We start from the raw sequence: 27,711 nt of genomic DNA, 5'->3' as shown, positions 1-27,711 counted from the left end.
GCATTTATATTCAACTTTTGCACAGACATACACTTTTGTTTCTCTTGAGTGTAAAGATTGGGAATAACCACTGGGTCAGAGGAGCTGCTAGGCTGTTTTCCAAAGCGACCTCTGTTTTCTATTCCTACCAATGAGGTGCTCCAATATGAGGGTTGCCACTTCTCTATGTCCTCACCAACACATCTTGTTACCTATGTTTTTTAATAGTATTTGAAATTCTTTTATTTTTTTAAGTTTCATTTTACATTCCAACCACGGTTCTCCTTTCCCCGCTTACTGGCCCCCAGCCCACCCCCCATCCACTCCTCCCAAAGGGTAAGGCCTCCCATGGGAATCCACAAAGCTCAGCCACAACGCAAGGGCAAGGGACTTGGTCCTGTCTCAGCTTAGTGTGCCAGGCTTTGTTTTTTACTGCTGAATAATACTCCATTGTGTAAATGTACCACATTTTCTTTATCCATTCTTCGGTTGAGGGACATCTAGGTTGTTTCCAGTCTGGCTATGACAAGCAGTGCTGTTATGAACTTTCTGTTTTTATTTTATTTTATTTTTTTTAAAGATTTATTTATTTATTATGTATACATCATTCTGCCTCCATCTATGCCCGCACGCCAGAGGAGGGCGCCAGATCTCATTACAGATGGTTATGAGCCACCATGTGGTTGCTGGGAATTGAACTCAGGACCTTTGGAAGAGTTGTCAGTGCTCTTAACCGCTGAGCCATCTCTCCAGCCCCCCTCTGTTTTTAACTATAACTGTACTATTGAGCAAAGTGATATTTGAGTGTATTTTAAGTTTTAATTTCTTTCATCACTGGTTGGGTATCTTTTTATGCTTGTTGGCCATTTGTATGCCTGTACTGGGCAAATATTGAGTCAAATCATGTGCCCATTTTGGACAGTTCTTTGTCTTTCCATCATTCTATAGGGGTTATTTATATATCCTCATGCTAGAGTCTAGATTCTCATCAGAAACCTGAAGTGTTTTCCACCATTCACGTCTTACTGGTGTCCTTTCAAGTGCAAAGCTTTCAATTTTGGTTAACTAATTTGTCAGCTTTTTCTTTTAGCTTCATATCTAATAAACTATTGAAGTTTTTGTTTTTGTTTTTTTGAGACAGCTTTTCTCTGTGTAGCTCTGGCTGTCCTGGAACTCAACTCTGTAGACCAGTCTAGTCTTGAACTCAGAATTTAGAGGTAAAACTCTGCCTCCCAAGTGCTAGGATTAAAGGCATGCACCACCACCACCACCAGGCTGAGAAACCCTTGGATAATCTAAGTTCGTGAAGACTTGTGTCTACGTTTCCTTAAAACAGTTCACAGATTTTACTTCTGACACATACAGTCTTTGAGTTTGTGTGTGGTCTGACATCAGGGCTCACTGGTACTCTTTGCACTCGGGTACCTGGTTATCTCAGTGCACCGTTTATGAGAAGCTCATAAACTCACCGTGGAATTACCTCAGCCTGCTTGTCAGAATCAAGTGACCAGAAGTAACAGGGTTTATTTCTAGACTATCGACTCTAATCTATTGACTTGAGTTTTCAAATTAGTAACTGTAGTCTTACTCCATTAGTCATTTTCAAGAATGTTTTGACTATTTTAGTCACCGTGGGTTTCATATGAATTTTGGGGTCACCTTGTCAATTTCTGCACCTCTCCCCCACAAAAAATTCCATTGGAATTTTTGAAAGACAGCACATTAAATCTGCATTTAAGCTGTAAAGTGTTGCCATCCTCACAATATTAGAGTTTTCACAACATAGATAACTCTCCATTCGGTTTTCTCTTGCTATTTCAATAGGTTTTATAACTTTAAAAATATAAGTGGTTTTGTTTGGTTATTGTTTTGGTATGTGTTATGTGTGTGTGTTCTGTATGTATGTGCTGTGTATGATACATGTGTGTGTGCATATGAATGTGTTCTCTTTGACTCTCTGCTACATGTTCTTAAGACAGTGCCTCTCACTGGTACCCAGGCCTGGTGTCTTACATGGATGCTAGGGGCCTGAACTCGGGTCCTCATCCTTCTACAACAAGTACTCCTACTCACTGAGCCATCTCCTCAGCCCTTAGAGCAGAGGTTCTCAACCTGCCTGATGCTGTGACCCTTTATACAGTTCCTCATGTTGTGGTGACCCCAACCATAAAGTTATTTCATTACTACTTCACAATTGTGATTTCACTAGTGGTGCGAATTGCAGTGTCAATACCTGATATGCAGGGTATCTGATATGCGACCTCTGTGAAAAGGCCCTTCCCGCCCCCATAGGGATCGTGACCCACAGTTGAGAACCACTGCCTTAGAGATTTATGTTTTGTACTTACCTGGATAATTCATCCCTAAGTATTTGGTGTATGTGCGCGTGCATGTGCGTGTGCACGTATGTGTGTGTGTGCACACATGTGTGTGCAGGCAGACATGAGGTAGTCAGACAACAACTTTTAAAGGCAGCTCTGTTTTTCCTCTGTGGGTTCCTGGGACCAAACTCAGGCTGAGACTCGCTAGGCAATGCTTTAATGTGCCGAGCCATCTTGCCAGCTCTGTTGGTTGTATTTGTTGCTGTTATGAGTAGAAATGTGTGAACTTCTTTTCTCAGTAGTCACTGATAGAGAAATGCATGCCTTTGAATGTCCATCTTGTGTGTCACGACCTTGCTGAGCTTCTTGGTGATGTTGTTCTAATTCATTTGTCTCTGTATGTTCACATTTCTATCTTCTATTGCATTTAGATTTTGAGTCTAAGTTAGAAGAGTTTCTCTCTACCTGGGTTCTAGAGGAAGTCACTTGCTTTTAGAATACTTGGCAAGTTTGATAGTTAACTATTACTTTTAGTTACTTTGAAGGTTAATAAAGGTTAAAGAGTATTTTAACTAAAGAGAGACTTGGCGAATCGAAAATAACATTGAATTTGAAGTCAGAAAATCAGGCTTGGAGTCCAGACTCCCTTCTGTTTCCAAGCTCTTTGATTATAGACTAGTCACCGGGCCCCTGAACAGCAAATCCACAAAGGCGCTCTCGGCGTCACAGAGCTGCTCCGGGTTTCAGAACACTGAGTGCTGTGTGAGCTCTCAGGCCTACTGCCAGGGTGAGCTACTTTTTCTTATTATTAGTAATTATTAAACACTTATCACTGTTCCCCTTTTCTTGAGGAGATTTACCTGGGGTGTGGAAAGGAACAGAGTGGTCACAGATCTCCAAGGAAACCACGAGTAACAGGCATTTATTAAATACACACAAAGAGGTTCTGTTCTCTTCCCAGTTGGGTTTCTTTCCTCATTCCTTTGGAGTAAGAGAAACACACACAGAGAGAAAAACGTCTTATTTCCAGTAGAATGCAGGAAAGTCCCACAGTATTTTAAGAAGTAGCCCGTTAAGACGAAAAGAGCGAAGGAAACCCTGCCGAGCCACCGCACAAGGAAAGTTCCTGGAACTTAAAAAGAGTGCGGCTCACCTGGCAGGGCTGTGGAAAACCAAGCCAACGCTCCATCTTGTGAAACTCCTCACTGACAGATTTTGGCAATCACACCTTATTTTCTTATCTAAGGGGGAAAAAAATCACAACCCTTGGTTGCTGTGGGTGCAGCTGCTTTTGATTTGTTCGCAGGGGCCGAAGACACTGGCTTGAACTGATGTTTTGAATCTCTGACACTTGAGTGGCATATTTCTCCTGTTCAATTTTCAGAGCTGCTCAGTCACGCAAGTAGGAGACTTTGGCTTGCAAAGCACCATGAAATCAGAACATTTGTCCGTAGGGCCGAAAGATGCGGCGTTGGTCCCCACCTGTGTTCGCCCAAGGGCGCTGACAGCTGGAGGCTTCCACCTGCCACCAGACCATCTGTGGGCGGCAGCACTTCTCACCAGCTGGGCCTCTGCTGTGGATTGACCACGAGTATAATTCATGTATTAGGAATAATCTGAACAAGGCACTTTTAATTTTTTTTTTCAATTCTCTGAAAAGCTAGCAAAGGTTTTATCCTTTACAAAGAGTTCTAAGTGTGACGTAAATGTAGGTGTCATAACGGGGAAGACGGCTGTTGCGCTTAAGTAACACCTGTCAGAGTATGCCCCCTGACAGCCCCCCGGGCAGGCTAAGGTCAGCTACCCATCTACTCAGCAGGTCAGTCAAAGATAACGGTGAAAAGCAGAAAAGGAGACGTGATCAATGTGGCTGCACAGAAAAGGGACAGGGGTCCAGTGACACCCCTGCCTGAAATGGGGGTCAGGTTCAATTGGGAGGTGAGGAGTCTGCATCACAAAGCAACCTGGCCAAGCTGTGCCCTGCCCACCGGCACTGCCTTGGCTCCAGTCTCGTGCAACGATGCCCGACAACTTGTAAATCTCTTTCCAGGAGACAAGATCCCCTCTGGCTGGCACCAAAGCTCTACCCTTTTCCTTGTTGCAGCGTGAGAGTCTTGGGCAATTCTATTGTTTCAGTTGTCTGCTAGCCAAAGGGAGGGGCTCAGAAGTCTCTTCAGAGAATCTTCCTTCCTGTCGGAATGGTGACAGGTTCTGCCAGCGGTGCCCAGTGTTGACACTGCTTGAACATTGTCCGTTTGCATGTTTGCAGATGGTATAGATTAGGTGACAGAGTGAAAAGAAGATGGGGAGACCTGGAGATTTGACAGCAGGAAAAAAAATGGAAGAGTTCTACCGAGTGACAGTTTCTATAATGTAAAGGAAGTCAAAGGGGAAATGTAGAAAGAGTCTTACACAGTGTAGATGAAAGCGATAGCTCCTAGGTACTTGGACAAAAGGCAAGAGCAGTTTACTGAAAAGAAATCAGATGGGAAAAGGCCATTTAAAAGTCATCCTCACCCTCAGTCGTCATTAGAGGTAGCTGTTTACCTGCCTGCCTACAGACCGGACGAGAGGGGCAAGCCCACGCTGTGATGGCGCCTGGGTGCATTTGCTGTGTTTACTGAGTGTGCACACACACACACACACACACACACACACACACACACACACACGTGCAGGAAGCTGTTCATAGTGCCTGACTGTAAAGACTCATTAGGAGTAGGGGAAGGGTGAAGCATCTAAACAGATTTTGTTGTTTTGCTTTAGTTTGTATCTTCTTTTCCACCACTTAAGATTTTAAGGTTTTTTTTTTTAAAAGACTATATACATTTAAAATCTAGTCAAGTTTTAAGAAAGCCTGTACTTGCAAGCAGAAGAAAATATAAACCCTTGACATGTCTATTTTTGTGCTAACCCTCATAAACAGCAGGACTTCTCCCAAGCCCTTTGGAGAGATAAAATTGACTTCTGGAGGAAAGCCACGAAGGACTCTCTGTGACTATTAAAAGAAACGGGCCTAGTCCAGCGCCTCCATTTTTAGATGTTGTCTATCCCTGGTGACTTCCCGTTCTTCTAATCCTTCCCCCACCCCCGCCCACCGGGGATTCCCAGGACCATCTTTTGCTTGGCCAGGCCTCTCCAGCAGCCCCAGCCCCTCAGGAAAGGCTTCCCTACTGGACAGAGGCTGGAGGCCACTTTGCACTGTAACCTGACCTATCTTGCATAAGGATGTTACCTCAGAAGCCGAAGGTGAAATGGCCATCTGTGGTGGGGCTGAGGCAGAAAGCCGGCCAGTTATAATAAGCACAGCAAAGCCCATGCCTCGTGGGGACGCAGGGACACCATGATGAACGGCCTCAGCTTGTAAACAAAGGCGGGGACTTGAGCTTCAGCAGAAGGTGGAAGACACCGTGACGTCTATTCCATCCCTCACTCCCCAATTTCTTCCCTGCCTCCACAGTTCTCAGAAGCAGCCTGGGCATCCACATACTGGTACCTCACCACACCCTGGCCACTTTATTTCTTGGCAGAGTCCAACATTTTTACTGACCTTTAAATAGTTGTCCATTACATTGATAAGAACGTCTTCTTTCTGTGAGCTTGGTTGGTTTGATAACAGTTTGGGCCAAGACAGCCTGCAGTTGAGTGTTGTCAGCCTTAAGCTGACTCTATGCCCCGGGCTGACCCACTATGTGACCTTGACGCTGCTTGTAAGCTGAGATAGCATCTGTCACTGGTCCTTTGGGATTAAGGAAAAAAGTGTATAATCTGATTAGCACCATACTTGACAGAATAAGTACCTGCTCATAATTGGTCCCCTTCCTTCTCCAGTCTCTCCCTGGTTTTTTGCCTTTGCTTTACAAAGAGACCCTGGCTGTTTATTGCTAAATTGAGACTTTGTTACCAACCCCATGTGTGTTCTCATTGTCTAGGTAAATATATTCTAAGTCCACAAAGGTTCCCTGGGCTATGTGTGTACTCCCTCTGCACTTAGCTGTAGTAGACTTCCTTCTGAATCTGTGGTCCCCTAATCATTACAGAGTGGAGGGGACAAAAATCTGTCCCCGGTCACCCAGGTACCCTATGTCTGAGTGTTTCTGCACACGTAGAAATACTGTTATCTTTTTCACTAGCCACTGAGCTTCTTCCTCAAGGAATACTGCACACTTTACAGATGCAAGGCATCAGGCCCACTTAGATAAGACAGCCCTGGCTGTGGTTGCTGTGATTGGCAGATGGATCTGAGCAGAGAACTCTGTGGTTTCCTCCAGAAATGCACCTGAGATACTAGAATGAACACCCACTCTGTTATTTGACAGGGACTGAGGAAGCTGGCCATGGCTACTCTCCTGAATAAGTTTTTTTCAATAAATGTTCTTGGTTAGTGTAAAAGACTAAAGGTTATTTGGTTTTTGCTGTTGTTTCCTTAACCCAGTTGATTTTAAAAGTCCAATTTGAGGATATTTAGCATTCTTCCTCAATTTTAGGATGACAGCTGGTAAGGATATCACTATAGGATACTGAGGAACATAGGTAGATAGATAGATAGATAGATAGATAGATAGATAGATAGATAGATAGATAGATAGATAGATAGAGATAGATGAAGGTAGATAGTAGATAGATGGATGATGGATGGATGGATAGACAGACAGGAGACATGAGGGGGAACCCCACCTGGGGAGGTTAATGAACAGTGAGATGAAGGAGTTGCTGTGTTGGCCCCTATAGAGTACCAGCGGGGTCCGATGCCTGAGCTCTGTGGAAACCAGCCTCCTCGCCCTCCAGTGCTCTCGCTCTCAGCCCCAGGGCTGTGGACTCACGTCTGTACTGAGCATTGTTCTAAAGCTGTGGCTCTGCTCCAATTCCACAGGACTGCAAAATCGCCAGCCTTGTTGGTTGCTTTTCGTGTTCCTGTCCCTCTCAGGCCTTGTCACCCATCCTTCATGTCCCATGGAGGCCCTTCGGCAGCAGCCAGGTGGAAGAGGAAGTGGGGGGGGGCTGGGGGTGCAGGGGAGTAGGCGTCCAGGCGGGAGAAGTGCTGCTCTTTCCCCCTCCCCAGTGTCGGAGAATGGATGGTGTTGTGCAGAATAAGAAGGGGTCCTTGAGGAAAAGTGGGCTGAAGATCACTGGGGCTTTGATGTCTTCATTTCTTTGCAAGTTGCCTTTTTTGTGTTTCCAAACTGTAGCCAGGTGAATATATATCTGCAGAGATAAATTATTGTACAAATAAACCAAACTACATCTGCTTCCCTACTATTGGATACGTAGAAGGATCCCCATTTTCACCGTCTCAGATTAAGCTTATATGGACGTGAGGGTTTCGTGATAGACGGTGGACACTGCACTCTGAAGAGAAGGGTGGATGAGAGGGCACGCGGGGCAGCTGAGCCGAGCACTAGAAGCTATCTCCATGCAGTAGAGCCACAGCTCCTCAACCTGCAGTGAGCAACTAATGCTGCCTTCAGGGGCGCAGACAGAACCTGGGCAGTCGAGCAAAGATAGCACAGAGAGGAAAGTGTGTCTGTCCAGTGCCGGAGAGGCACAATGTGAATTGGGACATTTGTTGCTTTAATGTGTTCCTTCTAGTCCATTCTGTGTTCTCTGTGCTGTTAAATCCCACCCTGCATCCCAGAGAGGAGGCAATACAGGACCACAGTTCTCTGACTGACAGTCACAGAGTCTGGACTGTGGAAGGAGAGAAGGGAGGACTCCCTAGGCCCTCCCAATGGGTCACCAGGGCACGGAAGAAGAGTAGGGAGGACTCCCTGGATCTTCCCTGTGGGTCACTGGGGCATGGAAGGAGAGGAGGGAGGACTCCCTGAATCTTCCCTGTGGGTCACTGTGGCACGGAAGGAGAGGAGGGAGAACTCCCTGGATCCTCCCTGTGGGTCACTGGGCACAGAAGGAGAGGTAGGGAGGACTCCCTGGATCCTTCCTGTGGGTCACCAGGGTATGGAAGGAGAGTAGGGAGGACTCCCTGGATCCTCCCAATGAGTCACCAGGGCACGGAAGGAGAGCAGAGTGGACACCCTGGGTCCTCCTGCAGGTCACCAGAGTGCTGAGAGTCGCTGGTCTTCACTTACCACTCATCTTTCCCCTCACAGAGAATGTCCCTTCTTTGTTCTTCTGGTGTAAATAGTAAAGACCTTGGCCTTGGGACTGGACACTCGAGCACAAGATCATTCTATTGGTTAACCTGTATACAGATACCATCTTTTCTCACCCTTCAGTATCCACTAAAAGTTATAAAAGTTGGGACACAGAGAGAAAGTTAGCTAAGTGCAAAAACATAGTAAGACGCGTCTGTATGTCTACACAATCCAGGCACCCCACATTTTGGTGGTTCATCTGTGATCTCCTTTAGAACTGAAACCAGCTTGATATTTTTGTGTGTGAACTAGTGTTAGCACAATATCTGGCAAGTAGAAACCACTTCCAAATTAAAATAACACTGAGCCAAATAGGAATAAATTAAACTAAGCCAAAATGAATGGAATTTTTACTGAATAAATGAGATGCTAATTTGACACATTTTAAACACCCTGGGTGTTCTGCACCACTCCTCCCTCCCTCCAGCATGTGGTTTTAAAAAGCTTCCTGAACACTGAGTAATAAATTTGATCAGAAATATGAACTTATGAAATATATGATCAATGTTTGCTTGTACAGTATCAGCCTCTCACGCAGGAAAGCATTGCGGTCAGGACAATCGTGTGATGAATTCAGAGCCCCTAAACCAGTGATTTTCAACCTGTGGCTCACCACCCCAGTGAGGTTGAAGGACCCTGTCACAGAGGTCGCGTGTCAGATATCCCGAGTATCATATATTTACATTGTGATTCACAACAGTAGCAAAATTACAGTTATGAAGTAGTAAAGAAGATAATTTTATGGTTCCTCACAACGTGAGGAACTGTATTAAAGGGTCACAGCATCAGGAGGTTGAGAACCAGTGCCTTGAGCCTTGGGGACCCGTTTTCCTGATATCGTAAGTGGGTGTTAGGTGGTGGTATTCTTTTACTACTGGAAGGTGTCACTTTCAGCCTCCAAGCAAGAAGCAGCTTGTGATCCTTTCAGAACATGTAATTATTCATTTGAAAATAATTGTGATCGGCAAATTTATTACCTTTCCCTGCATTGTGACAGCAATAGAAAGGAAACAGAAAATCTTGGAATTTAAGTTTTATTCAGTCGGAAACAGCACATGTTGGTGTGTTGAGTCTCTGTGAAGAGCCCCGGAAAGCCTTCCTGAGCATCCTGCAGAGGCCTCTCCGGCAGTGGGCCATGGGGGTAAATGGCCAGGGGAGGCACAGTCTGCCCACATGGTGTTTTTCTTTGGGGGGGCAGTTTTACTCTTTCTTTTCTTTCTGCAAACACCGAACCCTTGATAACTTGATTCCACCCTTCAGCCCTGTGGTCTGAATGGCAGTCTATGAAACTGTGTTTTGAAATAGCTATTAGTTCAGTAGTATTGCAAATCAGAGTTTTAGAACAGGTTTTTCTTGGTACCCATTTGAAACTAGTGACTACTCTGGGCTTCCTCAGTTCCCTTGTTCAATTCTTTCACAAGAATTCTAGTAGTGAGCAAGGTTGCTTTATATCCAAGCCTTTCTGCTTAAGAACTCTGGGTCTTCCAACAATGCCAGCAGGGGTAGCTGGGGCAAGCAAGTCCAAGCTTCAGCAGCTCAGATTTTAACAAATGAGACGGCGTAGCATTGCAATACTACCTCTCCTTGACTGTAATCTTGGAGACACATTCAGAGATGGGCGTGCAGCTTGGTGCAGACCAGAAGACCCTACTGAGATGACTTCAGAGCTCTCGTCAGCCATTGCTCCTGCCCATGTGCTGGCATCAGTTGGCCTTGTCTCACACCATGGCTGATGGATGCATAGCAGCATTCAGGACATAGTACAAAAGCAGAATTTGAAGTCTGCATATCAAAGCCAGAGCTTACCTCCATTCTTTACTGTGAGATACCTGGACCATTTACCCTATCAGTGTGCCAGTACTGTAACCCACACTGAAGACTGCCCACCCAAACAAGAAGACAAGTTTATTTGGATCACCGTTTTGAAGGTTGGAGTTCATGATGCTCACTTCATGGTGGCCAGAAAAACCAAGAAAGACCCTACAGCCCCATAACCCCTCTCAGAACACACTTCTAATGGCCCCAAATCTCCCACCAGGCCCAGCTTCTTTAACAGTTCCAGCACATCTCAGAGCACCCAGCTGGAAACCAAGCCTTCAACACAGGCGCCTCTGGGGAATATTTCAGACCCATTCAACACTCTATTTTCATACGTAAAGTGGAGATCATAGAAAGTATCCCCGAAGTAAGCGTTGCATTGCAAATGAAAACTAAAGTACAGCTTAAATCTCAGTGCTTTTTGTCCCATTCTGCATGCCCAGTCTGGTGTTTTCCTCTCTGTGTCGCTCCTTGAGGTTTAATCTTCACGCTAACATGGCTGGATTTAGACTCCTAACAGATACACCTCTGGGCAAGTCTATGAGAGGGTCTCATGTCTCCAGAGAGGAAGTGGAGAGAGCAGGAAGACCCATCCTCAAGTGGTTGGCTCCTCCCACGCAATAGGGTCCCAGGCCGAGAAAAAGGGGAAAGGAGAAAACCCGAGTAGTACCAGCGCCCTTCTTTCTTCATAAGGGAAGCACAGTGTGACCGATAGGCCGTCACTCCTGTCACCACCCCTCCCATGACGTATCCACTGTCACGTGAGCTGGGGTAACCTGTTTGTGTCTGTTATTTTCTCATAAGAGTAAGAAAAGTAACGAACATGCGCTCTTTGGCAATACCCCAAGCTGCCCACCGTCCTGAACGAGCACATCATATCAGATCATTTAGCCCAGCTTCCCATGGCTGTCTGCAGCTTGCCCAGTAGGCATTCTTCAAGTGATTATCGGAGGGATGTAAACATCGTACTCCCGGTCTTTTTCAATTTTAATTGTTACTTATTTGTGTGTGCGTCTCTGTGCAAAACCCACGGGTGAGAACAGACCTCCGCTCTCCTTCCTACACAAGTGTGTGTGACTGTGTGTGAGATCGCCTGTGAGCTGTCTGATGTCTGTGCTGGGAATCAAACTGTGGTCCTCTGCAAGAACAGTATGTGCTCTTGACCACTGGGCCTTCTTTCTGGCCCAATTTTTTTTTTTCGATTTGAAATGTTGACAGGGAGATGACTAGTAACATTTTCTTTGAAGGGTTATGTTTGATATTTTATTTGAAAAGGCTTTTATTATTGTGTTTATGCAATACCTTTTTTTTTCTATTGAGCGATTTTAAAATTAACTTTATTACAAAGGAACTAAGCAGCTCCCTGTGGGCCTCTTGCAGAGGGTGCAGGCAGGGGGGCTTGGGGTTCTGAGAGCAGGCTGCCCCTCTGCAAAAGGATCAACATTGTGGCTGAGCAATAGGCCAGGAGCTGGGCTTGCCTGCTTCCTGTGCACCTCATTAGAAATTTTCACTTCTTGAGACCTCCCCGCCCCGCCCCCACCCCCACACCTTGGTCATCTTTGCTGAGTCAAATGACCATAAACTTTTGAAGGATTTATTTCGGAGATTGTCTCCCGCTGCGTTATCTAGCCAAGTGAATTCTGCATCCAGGGTTCTGGCCTCCACCCAATGCGTTTCAAATTCCCAAAAGTCAATTGCACTTCTTCATCAATCATCCCTTCCAGCGTGCTGGAAAGTTCCTTGGCTTCCTGCTTATCACTGCAAGGATGGTTTCCTATTGCTGCTGCCAAGCATGTAATCAACTTGTTTCTTCTCTCTGTGGTGACAGGCACATCTCATCGTCCTGAGTAAAACACCTTCCCCAGAGGAGGCTGCAGACTCTGCACACTCTATTGCCCGGGCTGCCGTTGCTTCTGGGAGGCAGGAGCTCTATGGTGAGACCAGACCCCCTCCCTCCTACGCAAGTGGCTTGGGCGTGTGTCACTGGTGGGTGAGGCTGTGGCGTGAACCCTCTGCCCTGTGGCTCAGCTGCCGTGCAGCTTCCCTGGGCTTTCCTCTATCTGTCCTTTAACCTTTCAGGATGTCACCTTTCATCCAAAACACCACTCTGAGCAATGGGAATTCATGCACAGGCAGCCGATAGGAACCTCTCTGCTTTTCCAAGGCGACCACTGTTGAGCTATCGGGGCTGTTGAGCTATGGGGTGACAGCTCTGAACTCCAAACTCACTTGGCAGGCCTTTCAACCTGGGTAAATGTACACCGTGTCAGGATTTCAAAAGGAAGCTGCCGCTCAATATGCAGTTTCTTATCTTGGCAGGAGAGTTAGAACATGAGATTTGGGGATTCACCGCTCCACCATCCTGGCCTCCTGTGTGTGACAGGAAACACATTCTAGTGATTTTGGTGGGACCAAGCTATTCAGAAATGGTGTGTAGCCTACACCGAATACAGGTGTATTTCAAGAGATCAGACAAAAGTCATCGTGACTAGCATTGATTCCAGGATGACAGAAATCAGTGTTGGAAGGGTGTGGGAGTCAGTTCAGGAAGCAGAAGTCAAGGTAACAGGCCAGACTTAGGAGGTGAATGGGAAGCCCCAAGGAGCAACCTGGTCCACAAAGGCCGTAGACCGGTGGGGACTTGGTCTGTTCAGGAGCTGGTGCAGGGTTCCATAGGTTACTTTCTTCTTTCCACCCCTCCTGGCTCACCCAGCAGACCTGGAAGAACTGAAAGGTTCCAGAGATGGAAGGAAGAGCCAACTGAATTGCTAGTTCCCTCGCTTTGAGCATTCTACCTACCCAAGGTAGTCCAATGAGCCTTCGAAATCATCGAAGAGCCCCAAACTTAGCCAGCTTTTTGTTGTCTTACATTCCATTAATGGGAGATATCTACAGCAATCTAATGTCTAGACAGTGTGAGCGTGTCAAGTAGTTAAGAGAAACTTAAGCAAGTGGCAGACGACCATTGACTATAGAAGGAGAGACTACACAGAGTAGTGAGGACCACGGCAACCTAAAGACGCCTCTACCTATCTGTTTGGCTCCAGCAACATGGCTCCACATGGCAGGCAGCTTTTATTGTCCAGGGAAGGAAGAAATTTGGATGTTCAGGTGATACCTTCAATTGCTGGTTGATGGTCACTACCTCAAATATTTAAATATTAAAAAATATGTTTATGTGATCCCAGGTAGCCCTGTGAGTCTAAAAGGAAGTTGCCATGGCTCATAGTTTTCCCCATCCATGCACGACGTAAAGACCAGAAATTTGGGGTCCAAGGCTTCTTTTATTCTGTTTGATTTTTAATTTTCTTTTCAAAATATATAAGGTTTTCTATCTTAACCACTTTTACATTTATGGTTCCAAAGAATTTAACACTTTTTTTTTTAAAAAAAAGTATGTTTTTGTTTTATCTAAACTGGCTTTTCCTGTGTAGTTTTGGAGCCTGTCCTGGAACTCACTCTGTAGACCAGGCTGGCCTCGAACTCACAGAGATCACAGGCCTGCCTCTGCCTCCCAAGTGCTGTGATTAAAGGCTTGCGCCACTGCCACCCAGCCAATATGTATTTTTTTTAAACAAAGTTATACTCTGTAGCCTAGGTTGACTTCAAACTCAGTCAAGGCCGTCCTCCTGCCTCAGCCTCATAGGTACAAGGTGAACCACCATGGGTTCTGACCTGTAGCTTCTGACGGATGTTTGTCATTAGGTGGGAAGAGCTTGCCGTGGGAGTTTCTGTGAAAATGGAGGTCGTGCCCTGCTTCTACGGACTTCATGTTAAAGGTGTCAATGGCAGTTTTGAGCAGCAGCCCCTGCGTTCAGTTGTCACTACTTTCAGAGCAATCGTCCTTATTTCCTGCGGTATCTGCTCCTGTCTGTCTGTCTGTCTGTCTGCCTCTCACACAAACTCTCTGTCTCTGTCTCTCTCTCTCATCATTGTTCTACACCAAAATGACAAGTTCCAGGTGGGCACAGGAGCTGCTCTCTGATAGACCCCTTTCAGATACGGGCACCTACCAATCAGAGGACACCTTGAGACACCTATCATCTTGGTAACAATTGTGGCAATTTGCTGGGACATTGAGCCACCAAAACCTTAAGGTGAGGACACGTCTTGGTTGTTCCTGAGTTAAGACAACTGGAAGGTTCTGAGCATTTAAAATGGGTAGAGGAAGAAAACGGTCTCTTCTGGGAGATGACCCTACCTAACAGATGGAAGAGGCAAAGGCTAAAAAACAGTCTTTTTGCCTGGAGGCTATTCTGGTTCTCAGCCCCACCCAATACACAGTGGACACCCTTGTTGACTATAGGAATTGAATGATGGCCAACAGAATTTATGCACAGAGAAGGTATTGTTCCAAAGCGCTGTTAGACCCATCTGCTTTGCCCTTCATAGAATCGGTGATAATCCAAATGGAGGGGTGTGTGTGTGTGTGTGTGTGTGTGTGTGTAGAGTGGAGGTGATAGGAGCACCTCCATGGTGTAGTCGATGTGTGTACTAAATGACTCACCCCGGCGTCGGACACACTGGCCTTGCTTTACTTAGCTCCAGTTTTGGATGAAGATTCTTAGTCAATAGAAAATGTGATTTTTCCAAGCCATTGAGTGATCGAGGTCTGCGCCCAGAGGGTCGTCCCCAGATGCTTTTTATCATTTGTTATACGTAAGGGCTGGCCCTATACCTTCCTCCTTTCTTTCCCTACCTCCGTGCAAGAGTCTGGAGTTTGGAGCAAACATGGGACCTTGGATGAGTGAGGGCAGCCTAAAGACATGGGTGTAGAGAGCCTCTGGGAAGGGCCAGGACCCAGAAGCCTGCACAAGGTCTACCCTCACCCTGTGGCTGACCAGAGAGAGCACTTCTTGATGGGCGTCCGAAGAGCTCCGCGAGGTGTATGAGGAGTGGAATGGCTGGAGAGCGGGGCCTGGGCTGGAGACAGGACAGGGAGAAGTGACTCCGGACACAGGAAATAGCGGTGGCAGCTGCAGCAGCGTGAGAAGTGTGTGCAGCCACTGTGCTTTCTCCGACCGCTGTCAATACCTTACATGGCCCTAGAAGCTCGTCATTCCCCTCCAGCTGCTCCCACAGCCAGTTCTTCCTACCAGAACGTTCTCTAGGTTGGGAGAAGCTCTTCCTGTCTGCCTCTGTCCCTCTTTCCTGATCAAGTCCCCATGAGCCTGAGGGCTGCTCCTTGATTGGTCCCTTTCAGATTCAGCACCTGCCAATCAGAGGACCGCTATCACCCTGATAATAAGAGTGGTGATTTGATGGGCAGTTTGGCTACTGTAGCTAAGATAAGGACATGCTAAGTGAGGCTGCTGGCAGAGAAGCCCATGGGGTAGGAAGACATGCCATGTGCGTTGTCAGTAGCAATGTGGACCTCAAAACAGCTGTGTAAAGCAAACAATCTCTCGTCCCCATGGCCCAAGTATGGGCCAAGTACTCATCAGAAATGAGTACCTGCGTGGAGGAAACCCTCCCCTACCCCCCTACCCCCATTATTCCAACTGTTGACACCTGCTGTTGTCAGAGTCTTTGCTCCCTCAGTGGCAGATGAAGACAAGACTGGAAACCAAGTGGCCTAGCCAGCGCATGGAGACCCAGGCTTTGTCCTAGCTTGTGCCTGCAAGCGTGCTGTGTGGCGCGGGCAGAGCAAGAACAGCCTAACAGGGGGCCAGGGATTCAACTTCCCTCTGGAAGCAGGAACAAGACAGACACCGCAGGCAGGGAATACAGCTGGAGCCAAGCAAGCACAGCCGCCACCACACCCCCCGCTGTCATTGCTCTGCTGTCCCCTCACATAGAAGAAGCCACCAAGCCTGTGAGAGACCCACCCAGGGCTAAAGACTGTCCAGGCCTCTGCTGCCCCCTGCAGGAAAAAGGGAGGAGGACTACAGGGAAGTCGTGGAGAGTCCATCCCAGTCTCCACCCCATTCCTGCCCCTGCTCTCACCCACCCAGGACTTTCTGACCTGGACTGTGGTTACTTCTGCCCCCAAGTCCTAGCCAGATCCCCCAGAAGCGATCCTGCATGTCTTTTAGAGTATCACGGGGCAATCTGACTTGTGGTCTTTTATGTTTAAACCTGTTTGTACCTCACATAGACTTTTGGCTTTGCTTTTAATTTTGGAGGAAAAAAAAAAACAAACGTAACAACAGAATCTTTTAAAAGCCTAATTTCCCATTTGAGAATTTTCCCGACTTGCAAGTCTGCTCTTGCTCTCTCCTGGATGTCCATTGAAGGCACTGTCTGCTAATAGGCAATGCCGCTGGCCCAGACATAAGCGTTTCAGGCCACATGCTGGAGCTGGTGCCTTTGCTCTGCGCCATCCTGCATTCCTCGCGCAGACAAAACTGCCCTAGAAGTCTGGGAGGCTTGTGCTTGCGTGAAGATTCCCAATTCGGGCTCGTGGAATGTCACTAACCTGGGTCTGGCCAGCTTCCCAGAGCAGCCATAGACAAACTTGGTATTAACAGCTCTCCCAACCCTGCTAAGTGTCCAGGGCCTTGGCCATGTGTTTATAATGCTTCTCCTTAAGGATATTAAGATGACATGGTCCCAAGCCAAGTACATTTCAGTGTAAACCTTTGTGCTTCAGGGCCTGCTCTGTGCAGGCAGCCTTGTTTGGAAGTGGCCCCATGTGGTCCTGGGCGCCAGCAGGCTAACAAGAAAACAGAAGGAATGGTGTCTGCCCTGTTGGAGCCGAGGTTCAGGGATTTCTGAGTATCTGGGTTCCCTGTGTACAATTGCTTCTATACATATGCATATATTTCCCATTCCCCACTGGTCCTAGCCTCTCCCTACATTTTGCATAGGTGGAAATTTTTAAAAAGATGTTTCTGAAGCTTTTTGTTTTCTCAAGTAATTACTGGTCTCCTTGACCTTCCATGCCTCCCCTTTTCCTCAATTCCTCCTCCTGTGTCCTCCCTGCTCTGCTTGCCGTGGGCACACACACACACCCCACCCTACACCTTGAACCCCGAGTGTCCTGAGAGACCGAAAGTCAGGTGGCCCCAGGCTTTGTAGCTGTTGGAGCCTGGGGCTCCTGGCAGGTAACACGGCCCCTGGGAGCAGCCATGTCCTCAGCCTTCACCTTCCTGCGGCCCTCCTCAGCTGCTTCCTCCAGTCCTTCCCCTGAGACCGCCATGGTGGAGCTGTGGTGTGGTATAGTCCTGTTGGCAGGAATCGAGAGACACCACCTCTGGTGACTTTCTCTCTTTGTCCCTTCATCCTGATGTTGCTGCTCTTGATCTCCTTTTCCTCTCCAGTCTAACCACACCCTAGAGCCCTGTGTGCTCTGAGAGAGCCTTCCTCACCCCTACCGCTCTACTCAGGGCTCATTGCTTATAAGAATGCCTGACCAGCCTGCGCTTGCCTGCCTGCGAGCAACACAAGTAGATGTCTTTCCACACCTGCTCTGAGCCCCTTGGGAAGCGAGGGAGAAATGGATGCGGCCAGGAGAAGGAAAGGGAGCTTCTTATTGGCTTTTTTGTTTGTTTTGCCAACACTGAAGGATTCCCCTTTCACAAACTTCTGTAAGTCATCCTCAATCTAGAGAACTGGAGTGCAAGGTCATTTGGCAAATTAAAGGCAGTCAAGGCTTTAGAATGGAGACTACACACTGCCTCCTTCCCATACCCTCCACCCGGAGAGGTGGTCCCACTGTGATTGTCACATCCCTAGTGCTAGTGGTACAAGTAACCCCGCCCTAGAGCACAGGTAGGGGCTGTCCCATCAGCAGCTCTTGGGACCAGTGGAAGAAACGGGGGGGGGGCTGTCACTCACCCAAGCCTAGATGCCTGGACCTTTTTCCTAGAGAAGAACCCAGCCTGGAGCAGAAACCTCAGGAACCCTACCTGGCCTGCTGCCTTCTTTCCTGTGTGTCTAGAGTGAGGCCTGTGGCCCCTTTGTGCCATTTCTGGGCTGGCCAAAGCGCACAGCCTGTGATGGTCACGTTCACAATGCCCGGGTCATCCTTTCAGTCGCCAACATGTAATTTGTGTTCAGAACGTCTCCGAAAAGCTGTGCTACCTATACCCAGATGCTTTTGAAAAGGGTTTTTTAATTAAGGCATATCTGTGGAGAACATATACCCTTTCCTAAACTCAGGGGCTGGAGATCTAAGGTTGCAAAATGCCTAACCTCTGTTGGTGTGGCTCTGCATGGCACTCCGTAGTAGAAGGGTGGAAATGGGGAGTCTGGACAGCTCTGAGTAGCGAGGAGCCCCAACACAAGCAGATGCCATGGTGTCTGAGCCCCTTGTCAAGCTCCGTGCAGACACTTGGCACCTTTATGGCCTGCAAGCTTCTTCTGGCATGGCGCCCATGTAGTCACCATGTTTTCTGATACATATCTGCCCTCCGCAAAACAGATGAACTTCCTCAGATTGTACAGCAGGTTTAACAGCCCAACCTCCCACTGTGTGGGGTCAGATGTGTGAGAAAAGTAAGGGGACAGTCCCCAGGCCTCCCCGCCATGGCCCCCATGCGTGCGCACGCGCGCACACACACCCACACACACAGAGTTTTTTAAGCTTCCCAACATCCAGTGGGCCTCTCTGCAGCCCTCTAATTTCTGGCTCTTTGAACAAAGTTTTGTCCCCTTTGTCTGTGTATGAACCTCTCCACTCAAGTCTATCTGTCTTCAAGTCCCCATCTGTAGGTCCAGTCAAAGTGTCTGACCAGAGCATCACTCCCTCCCCATGGCTGGAGCTCATAGACAACCCAAACCCTCGGCTGTGGTGGGAATGGAAGGAGATTTACGGTCCTGGCTCACCTTTGCGGTCAGGGCTCAGATTTACCAGCTGAGTCACGCTCCCATGTTTCAGGGTATGACTTCATCCTCACCCAGGCTCCTGGCATCAGGTTGCAGAGGATTCTAGAAGTGCTTTTTAAAGTTAAGGGCGGCAGTGTGCAAGAACACTGAGCTGCTTGCTGGTTCTCCGTGAAGTCATACCCAACCACAGAACACAGGAACATGCCGGGAGATGACTTCCTGTCCAGAGGCCATGGCTTCCTGTCTCTTTGGAAACTCTCTTATCGCTTGTTCCAGATGAGTCTGGGGAGCCTGTACTCTCCCTCCTGACCCTGGCAAACAATCTCTGTCAGGACACGACTCCTCTGCTCTGGACTAGCATGCTTTGCTCTCTCCTCAAAGACCAGCCACATAACCATGGTTTGCAGTTCACTCAGGGCCATGGAAAGGTGAGCGAGTAAGTCAGGTTCTTGCAATAAGAGAGTTTCCCTTTATCCCAGATAGAGATAAAGTGATTTTAGGTTTACAGACAGAGATAATGTCAGTGTCGATAGCTGAGACCCCCTTTGTTCCTGTGCTCTGGAACATCCCGTGAAACAAGGGTCCCGGCATGTCATTACAGACAGGGTCAGCTTGCCTGTGATACTTGCCATCAGGGACATTCTGTTCCCTAGCCTTATTTTTCTTCTTTGACTAAGAGACTTTCAGGAACAGACCAAGGATTGGAAGTGCTAGGGTTACTGTCATATACCACCAAGCCTGCCCATCCAACCAGTTCTGTTTTACTCTCAAAGGATTGGCCTACACTCCTTTACTGGTTCCAATTAGCTAGAAAAATCAAAATATCAAGTACCCTCCACTCCAGGAAACCCCAGTCTCATCAAACTTGGAATGTTCGTGTTAAGCTTTGATCTATAAAATAAGTGCCGCACCGCCCCCAACACTGTCGTCAGATTATCAAAGTGAGTGTCAGAGTCGATACTTTGTTTGAGGGGTCAGCAATGACATGATGTCTTCTGTGTGGGAGAACCTAGTCTCATAAAACTTGGATACTACCATAAGAATTCACCTGCTGGTCTGGGAGAAAGTTAGGAATGTCCAGGGCAGTTACTGTTGATCCCCCTAAAGAGCCTGGGATGGGACATGCCCAGGAGAAGGTGGCAGGAACCTTGCAGATGACCACGGCTTGTTCCCAGACCCGAGTTTTCTGCCATTGTGTCGATCTGGAAGACACTTTCCCTATGCGTTTACCTCTGCCCTTTCTGAAGATCTCATGTGAGGGAGGAATGTGCTTGGATCTTGTCTCGGCACCCAAGACTCTCGCTGCAAATTCAACCATGTTCTCAGAGCTTGCCCTACGCAGAACCGCTTATCAGCACACGATCTGAAGCTTCTGTGTCTTCGGGTCAGTCTGTCCATTCTCATTGTGTCTCTGTCTGCTCAGTGTCCATCTTGGCTGCCTGCTACTTCTGATGCATGTATTTTTCAGCTGGCATGAGAGAAGCCCACAGCTAAAACTCTGAAAACGGGCATGCAACTGCTTACTAAACAGAAGCTTTTCATTTTAGTGAGCATGTTCATCACTGCATTGAAGCTGTGTCTCGAATATCCCTTTCCTTCTGAGGGTAGAAAGGCTCAAAGCCTCCACTCAGACCTGTGCAGTTATAATCATTTCTATTTGTAGAGGTCTTTGGCTGAGTTCATCCGCTCCAGCCGCCGCCACAAAACACCATAGTTTGGGTGGCTTAATAATTGTTTTCCAAACTCCTGGAGATTGGGAAGCTCAAGGTCAAGGTAGAGCTGCCTCTGGTCCACAGACAGCTGTGTTTCACTGGCTCTCCACATAGGGTCAAGGCCACTGTCCGTCTGACTCACAGTCCCATTTATGAGGGTTCCCATCCTCATGACAAATCACCTTTAAAATACTCTCCCTGGAAATACTATCACCTTAGAGGTTAGAATTTTAACATGAATCTGAGGGGGACTCAACATTTAGAACATCGCTCTGGCTGTATTTATTTTCTTTCTCTTGTTTGCTCTTTAAGATTTGTTTAGTTCCAAACTAATGTGAAGCGTGTATCCAAGCAATATAAACTTTGCAGGTTATATTTTCCACATGTGTATTCTTCTGTTACATACAAATATTGTATCAGAGGACGAAATGCTTGCTGGGAAGGAATAAGGAGCTAGGTTTAGACCTGCAGCACCCACGTAAAAGCCAAAAATGGTGGCCCTCAACTCTAAGCCCAGTGGTGGGGCTAGCGGATCCTGGGACTTGCCGGTCAGCCAGTCTAGACAAAATGGAAAACTTTGTAAGCAGTGAAGCCCTTGCCTCTGAGTATTACAGAAATAATGAAGTAGAGAATGATGGGAGAAGACGCCACAGTGGCAGGCTCTGGCTTCAATATACGCATGCGTCGGGATGCCTCTACATATGTACACACACATGCACACACACACATGCACGCACACATATGCACGCACACACATGCACGCTTCACACATAAGCACAAATGATGCTTGTTATTTAAGTACTTGTTTATTAGCTGCTGGCCCTGGAGGTCAGGTAGCTGGTACAGCAAAGCTGACTTCTCTGCTCAGGCTATACGCAAGCAGCCAGCCAGCTCCATCGCCATCCAGGGCTCCGCCCTCCTGTTGTTAGCAGATCTCGGTTTCTTACAGCCGCAGGACTGAAGCCCTTGCTTTCTTGTTGGCCAGTGACTCTTCTGGGGTCCTTGTCCAGGTCGGCAATGGAGAACTTCTTTCTTGTCACCCCGCCCCTCTAAAGCTTCCGAGATGGTCAACTTTCTGCTGCTGTGACAAATTCCTGGGACAGACAGCTAAATGAGAGGAAATGTTTATTTGGCTCATGGTGCAGAAGTCTCCGCTTGCGTTGCTGTGGGCCCGTGGTAGGCTGAACATCATGGCAGAATCACATGGCAGAGTTAACTGCTTACCTGGTTACCTCATAGCAGTCAGGAAGAAAGGAGAGAGAAAAGGGAACCCAGGCCCCAGTATCACCTTCAAGTACACACCTCAGGAGCCTGATTTCCTCGTTAGGCCCCATCTCTTGAAGGCCCCACCACCCACTAAAGCTCCATAAAAGGGAAAGCAGGCCTTTAGCCTATGAGCCACTAGAAGGCTATCCAGACCCAACCCATAACAGCTTCCAGTGTCTCTGACTTCCTTTTCTGCCACCGGCAGGACAAAGTTCTCTATGTTGAAAACACCCATCATGAGCCAGGTGTGGTGGCTCATGCCTTTAGACCCAGCACTCTAGAGGCAGAGGCAGGTTGATCTTTGTGAGTCCGACGACAGCCTTGTCTACACAGAGAAACCCTGTCTCGGTAAACAAAGCAGCAACAGCAAAAGCCAGTGTGATCAAGTTGGCCCAAGGGATGATCTCGCTCTCTAAGAGCCAACAGAGACTTATGACGACCTCACATCACACTCAAGATTTGACTCAGGGCCTCAGGAATGAGCAGCAGTGGAGACATCGTAGGAGAACCAGGTTGGCTCTGGGCAGGGAGCTTCACTCGAACTTCAGGTCTCATCCCCGGTCCTGCTCAGGCTTGGAGAACTCAAACACTGAGTGGATATACTATTTTCTACTAAGTCCATGTACTGTTTGGAGGAACCCTGGCGGCTTGAGCAAGGCAAGCATGGCTCTGGCAGGCCTTCTCCCTCATACCCTCTGCCTTGCTAAAAATCCATTAGATTACATTCCTGTAGCTTGCCCCAGGTTCTGCTCCCTTACTTAGCCACTTCCTCCTCCTGAGGCTGACTACCAAGGTCCGACTATCAAAGTATTTGAGGTCCAGCAATCAGAAGCCCCCTTTGGCTCACCTAATTAACATGCCCAATTCAAATTAAATACCTCATCCTAACACAGGGCTCCCCCCTCTACCCTTTGTAAGTCGCCGTTTGCCTGTGTGCTACCTCTGTCCCCTTTCTATCTATAGGCAGCCCTTTGTCCCTCTGGGAAACACTCCTACCCCTTGTCCCTTGTCCCTTTGTCCTCTATCTCCTGCGTTTATCTCTTATCCCTGCCCTCTGTCCCCTTGGGGCAAACAAATCTCCTTTGTGCTGAGAATTTGGCTTTGGGGTCCCTGAGCTGACACTTTCCCTTTTACTGTTTAACTTCAACAAGCTCCCTGTTTGCCAAGGTTTGGCTTCTTTGGCTTCCTGTCCTCCTGAGGCCCCAGGGTGTTAAAGGCTTGGTCCCCAGTCTATGGCGCTACTGACAGGTGGCAGGATCTCTAGGCAGTGAGGCTGGGAACCCAGCTCCTCCCTGATTCTCCTCACTCCTAGTTATCGTGACACGCTTAGCGGTGCCCGTCACATCATCACCAGAAGTCGCAGAGCCGCTGGGTCACCTCCGAGAGTGTGAGCACGGTTAACTGTCCCTCCCGCGCTGCTGGTTTATCGCAGGCACTTGTTATAATGACAGGGCTGTGTGCAGCCGCACCTCTGCGGTCCAGTTCCCTTTGCATTTGCCGGGCTCCCTCTCTCACTCATATGGCTGCCATTTATGTCAAACTACCCTTGTTTTATTAGTCCGTGTGTTGAAGAGTTTAGAATGGTTGGGATTTTTCTTCAGTAGTATATCAGTCAGATTTTCTATGTTTGTTGTTGTTGTATGATATGTGTGTGTGTGTGTGTGTGTTAGAGAAATATATAACAAGATTGCAGTCAGAGTCCGTAAAACTATATGAGTTGTGAGGAGTGACTTATTTCTAGGCAGAGACAACAATCTATCAACATGAAAATCCTCTAGTGTGTTAGGTCTGGGATAGTCCCCACCCCCAACACTTTCTGTACCACCAAGAACACTAAGATGTCTGAAAAATAAGAAAGTAAATTCCCGTGTCCTTCTGAGGTGAAAATAGTTCCATCTAAAACAAGCAGATTAACGGGCACAGGAGAGTCTCTTGAGCCGGCTTCTCTCATCCAAGTGCTTATTTTAAACTTTTCACCGTCACTCACAGCGTATTTTCTCCATCTCTGCTTCGGATCTTTGAGCTATTTTCAAAACTGGCGTTCTGTGCTCTTTTCAGATATGGCCGAGCAGTATTTCCAGGAAAGCATGGCTCATGTGAAGGATTCCGAAGGAGCAGGAAGAGCCAAGTTCCTTTTGATTCAAGACGAGTTTTGCAATTTTCTGCAAATCACTGGACAAAAAGAAGTAAGTGGATTTAGATCACAGTTGTCACGCTGTTCACACGGATGGAAAGACTGCGCCGTTGGTCTTCAAGCATCTCTCACGCACCTGATATCTACAGGGATGTCCTAGCCTCTGGGGAGAGCCAGATCAAGGAGCATCCACATACTTTCTCTTAGAGACCAAACTGTGGGAAAGTAAATGCCGCATCCAACTATATAGATCACAAGGGACTGAGACCTTGAGAACTCAGCGGGCAAACCCCTACTCGCTAAAGGTCGTTCTTCCAGCTGGGATGGCGTGTGGCCATCAGTGTCTTGTTTTAGTATTGAATGGAATTTTCATATCTAAGGAAAAACTACACAGCACAGAGGTTTCAGCTCACTCTCGTCTGCTGGTCTGTAAAGGCATGCTCTATGTGGCTTAGAAAAGTGGGCCAAAACCACCTTTATACTTGTCCGAGCTTATGTTATATTAAAAAAAATTTACCTGTTCCCCGTAAATTGTAGCAGCTCCAGAAAGAAAAATAGAGATTTGATGTGTGTGTGTGTGTGTGTGTGCACATATGTGGATGTGTGCATGTGTATGCGTTATGCATGTGTGCATGTGTGTGCACGTGAGTGTGTGTGTGTGTGTGTGTGTGTTTTCAGTCTAGAATAGCAAATCTTGAAGATGAGGATAAAGCGTGCTTTTTCTTTGTTGTCTGGGGACTCCTCCTCTTCCTCGTCCTTCGTCTCTCTTCTCTCAGTTAAGGAACACGAACTTTTATTCTGCACGCCTTCAGTTTGCCAGGCAGATCCACTAGAGTTTCCCTGTTCTTCTGAATCCACCCAACCAAAGACAGGGGGCCCTGCCAGGGCCTTGGATTCCTACCCCAGACCCTTGGTCCTCTGGGGACGTCACAGGTTCCTCATTCTCCTCCAAATGTCCTTCATACATGTGGAGTTTGACATCTGCCCTCCTACCAGGCACCATCACTTGTCAGGACCTCTCTAGCACCTTCCCTTTCCCAGGGGCTTCATTCCCACTTGTCCGATCTGTGCAGATTTTGAAAGCACCCCTGATCAGTGAGCTCTCATTGGTTCTCCACTGACATTTAACGCCCTCGAAGCAAATGGCCCTTCCACTGTCTAGAATCTGCTTACACGTCTAGGCTCACTTTGTTCCTCTCCCTAACCTAATTTCCTGTAATAAGTTTTCTTATTTTAATGCATGTGTGTCTGCATGCTCATCTGTGTGCAAGTGCATGCGTGTGCACATATTGAGCACATGTGGAGGGCAGAGGACAAGCTCAGATGGCATCCTCAGGAAGGCCTCCCACCTCCTTTAAGGCAGCGTCTTTCATTGGCCTGCAGCTCCCCAGTTAGGCTAGTCTGACTGGCCAGCAAGCCCCAGGGAGCCTTTCATCTCTGCCTCGCTAACTCTGGGATGGCAAGTGCACGGCACTACAGCCAGCATTTTTTGTGGGTTCTGGGGATTGAACTCAGGTCCTCTTGCTTGAAGATGCTTCCAAAGATAGATCCGTCTCCCCAGCCCACACTGCCCTTCCTATCCTTCCACCCCACCCCAAGGCTGGTCTCTTCTTCCATTTCCTCCTGGTAGGCCCTCCCGGATTCATTCCAGACTAGTGCAATCTGTCCTTCAGCTCCCTGCCTCCCCTCCCTTACCTGCATTGGACTTTTCCAATTCTTCCTTACAGAATCCTATTGACGTGGTAAAATATTTGCAGTGTAAACTTATATGGCTCTGTAATGTTGCTCAGAGACTCAAGCTGAGTTCTATGAGGGCAAGGCTCTTCTTGCTCAGTGGAGTTAATGAACAGATTCAGAATGGATGCCTGCTTGCTGGCCAGCTGACTCTTAGCTTCCACAGTCCATGTAGTCAATCTTAGTTCCCAGCTAATGCCCAGTGTCACTCCAGTGTGTCACACACCGATCATTAGACTTGATTAAAAGATGTGCCTTGCTCTCCCAGACTTGGAGATTTGAGCAAAATGACTCTTTCATTCCACAACCATTCCATGCCCTTCTGCGTGTTTGCAAGGATAGGAAAGCTGCCCCTTTCTTAGGCGCACACAGCCAAGCCAGGGCACATTGTTGAGAGAATGCAGCATGGCCTGGGGTTCAGCTCTCCTTCTCCTGCCAGGTACCCCTGCAGTGGCGCAGCCTGCCCAGCCACGCATGATGGCCTCCTGTTGTCTTTATCCTTGCGTACCAACCTCTCACCAGCAGAGTCCCACAAGAGCTCGTGCCGTGGACCTTGGCACAGAGGAGCATGGTGCTTTACCTAATCATCCCAAATGTGGTTATGGCCTATTGCACCAGCAGCAAGGTAACCTCTCAGGAGGGAATGATTTTTACAATAAAAAGTAAGTGAAGGCCACTCTGCTGCAGACTAAGATACTCTGTGAGGAAAGACAAACCTGTGTCCCTCACAGAAGCTAACCACCCACCAGTCTCGTTTCTCCCTTCTTCCCTACATGCTTTGCTAGGGTCAAATCAGTCTACTCAATAGCCGCACATGGCCAGTGTGCTTCTCCTGGACCCTCGTGTGCCCATATCTTCTTCTCTTGTCTAAGTCTTAAGAATTCTTGGTTCTCACCGTTAAGTTTTCCCGTCTGTTTTCCATTGTCATCAGAATGTGCCTTTTAACTTAATACACATCCATTCCTCGTCACCCTAGGCAACTGAAGCAGTGTTAAAGGCTTCATTCAGGAAAGGGACCTCTTGCCCTTTTCCCCATCACTGACTGGCTTCCCAAAGCCCAACAGTCAAATCCCACGGGAAGAGCCACCTCGCCCGGCCCTTGCTTCCGTTAAGTCTTTACTCACCGGTGTTGGGAGGGGATGGACACAGGCAGGTAGGTCCTCATGGAGATCCTGGACCTTTGAGTGCTTTCATGAGCCATACTTGGCAAGTTACACAGTTGCTTTGCCTAAGGAAGTCATTTCTACTCATCACCACCCTCAGTGTGCCAGCCCCAGTCCCTAACTAAAGTTACTGCCAAAAAGGAACAATGTTCTTCATTTATACGCCTGCCTGTCTGTGGCACAGGATCAGGGCGTGCCCGGCTCTCCCCCGTCCCGTCCCCCACCCCTCCGCTGCCTCCCCTATACACACACACACACAGGGCTATGCTATGGGAACCCCTTTCTGTGGTCCTGACTTTATTTGGCTGTTTAATTTGGCATTTGTGTTGTGCGGCCATAGCTGTGTTTTCATGTGGAAGGATCTGGAAAGAATTTCAGGATGTGTTGAAAGCTCAGACTTTTCCCCCCGTACATCTTGGTATCTGCAAAAATTAATAATCAGGAAATATCGTTTTCTGACCAACTCAGATTTTTCTATTCCATGATGAATAAATACATAAACAAAGCAAGCAAAGCGAGATAGCATGCATGCTCCATGGGATGTTGACTTGGCTCCCTGAGCATTCTCCAAGAGAACAGGAAGTCTGGAAGTAGGATCTGCAGTACAGCCTGGTTTTCTCTTACGCGAGAGGAGTAGTGTGCATGGAGGGAGAAGGGCCTGGA

At 47.7% G+C, this 27,711-nt stretch overlaps 1 protein-coding gene and 1 long non-coding RNA gene across 6 annotated transcripts in view; one reads left to right on the top strand and one right to left on the bottom strand.

Annotated features, from left to right (window-relative positions):
* The window catches only part of Ttc23 (tetratricopeptide repeat domain 23), a 90,262-nt gene that overhangs the window by 47,194 nt on the left and 15,357 nt on the right, over nucleotides 1-27,711 (top strand). For 4 of the 5 annotated variants that reach the window (XM_048434812.3, XM_048434811.3, XM_048434809.3 and 1 more), the window contains exons 7-8: nucleotides 12,099-12,204; nucleotides 24,076-24,203. The exons of the other annotated variant lie outside the window; for it this stretch is intronic. In XM_048434812.3, coding sequence (XP_048290769.3) covers nucleotides 12,099-12,204; nucleotides 24,076-24,203 — 234 coding nt within the window. The remainder of the gene's footprint in view (nucleotides 1-12,098; nucleotides 12,205-24,075; nucleotides 24,204-27,711) is intronic. 5 annotated transcript variants of the gene reach the window in all.
* Nucleotides 3,196-19,226, bottom strand: LOC146889913 (uncharacterized). Its single transcript, XR_014999437.2, has 2 exons — nucleotides 19,040-19,226; nucleotides 3,196-7,505 (listed from the first exon to the last, which is right to left on the bottom strand). It is a non-coding gene; the product is annotated as an uncharacterized LOC146889913 (long non-coding RNA).

Source organism: Myodes glareolus, chromosome 24 (genome assembly GCF_982192425.1).
Source record: "Myodes glareolus chromosome 24, mMyoGla1.1, whole genome shotgun sequence".
Taxonomy (NCBI): Eukaryota; Metazoa; Chordata; class Mammalia; order Rodentia; family Cricetidae; genus Myodes; species Myodes glareolus.
The sequence above is the reverse complement of the archived record's forward strand: the minus strand, read 5'-3'. Positions and strand labels throughout refer to the sequence as shown.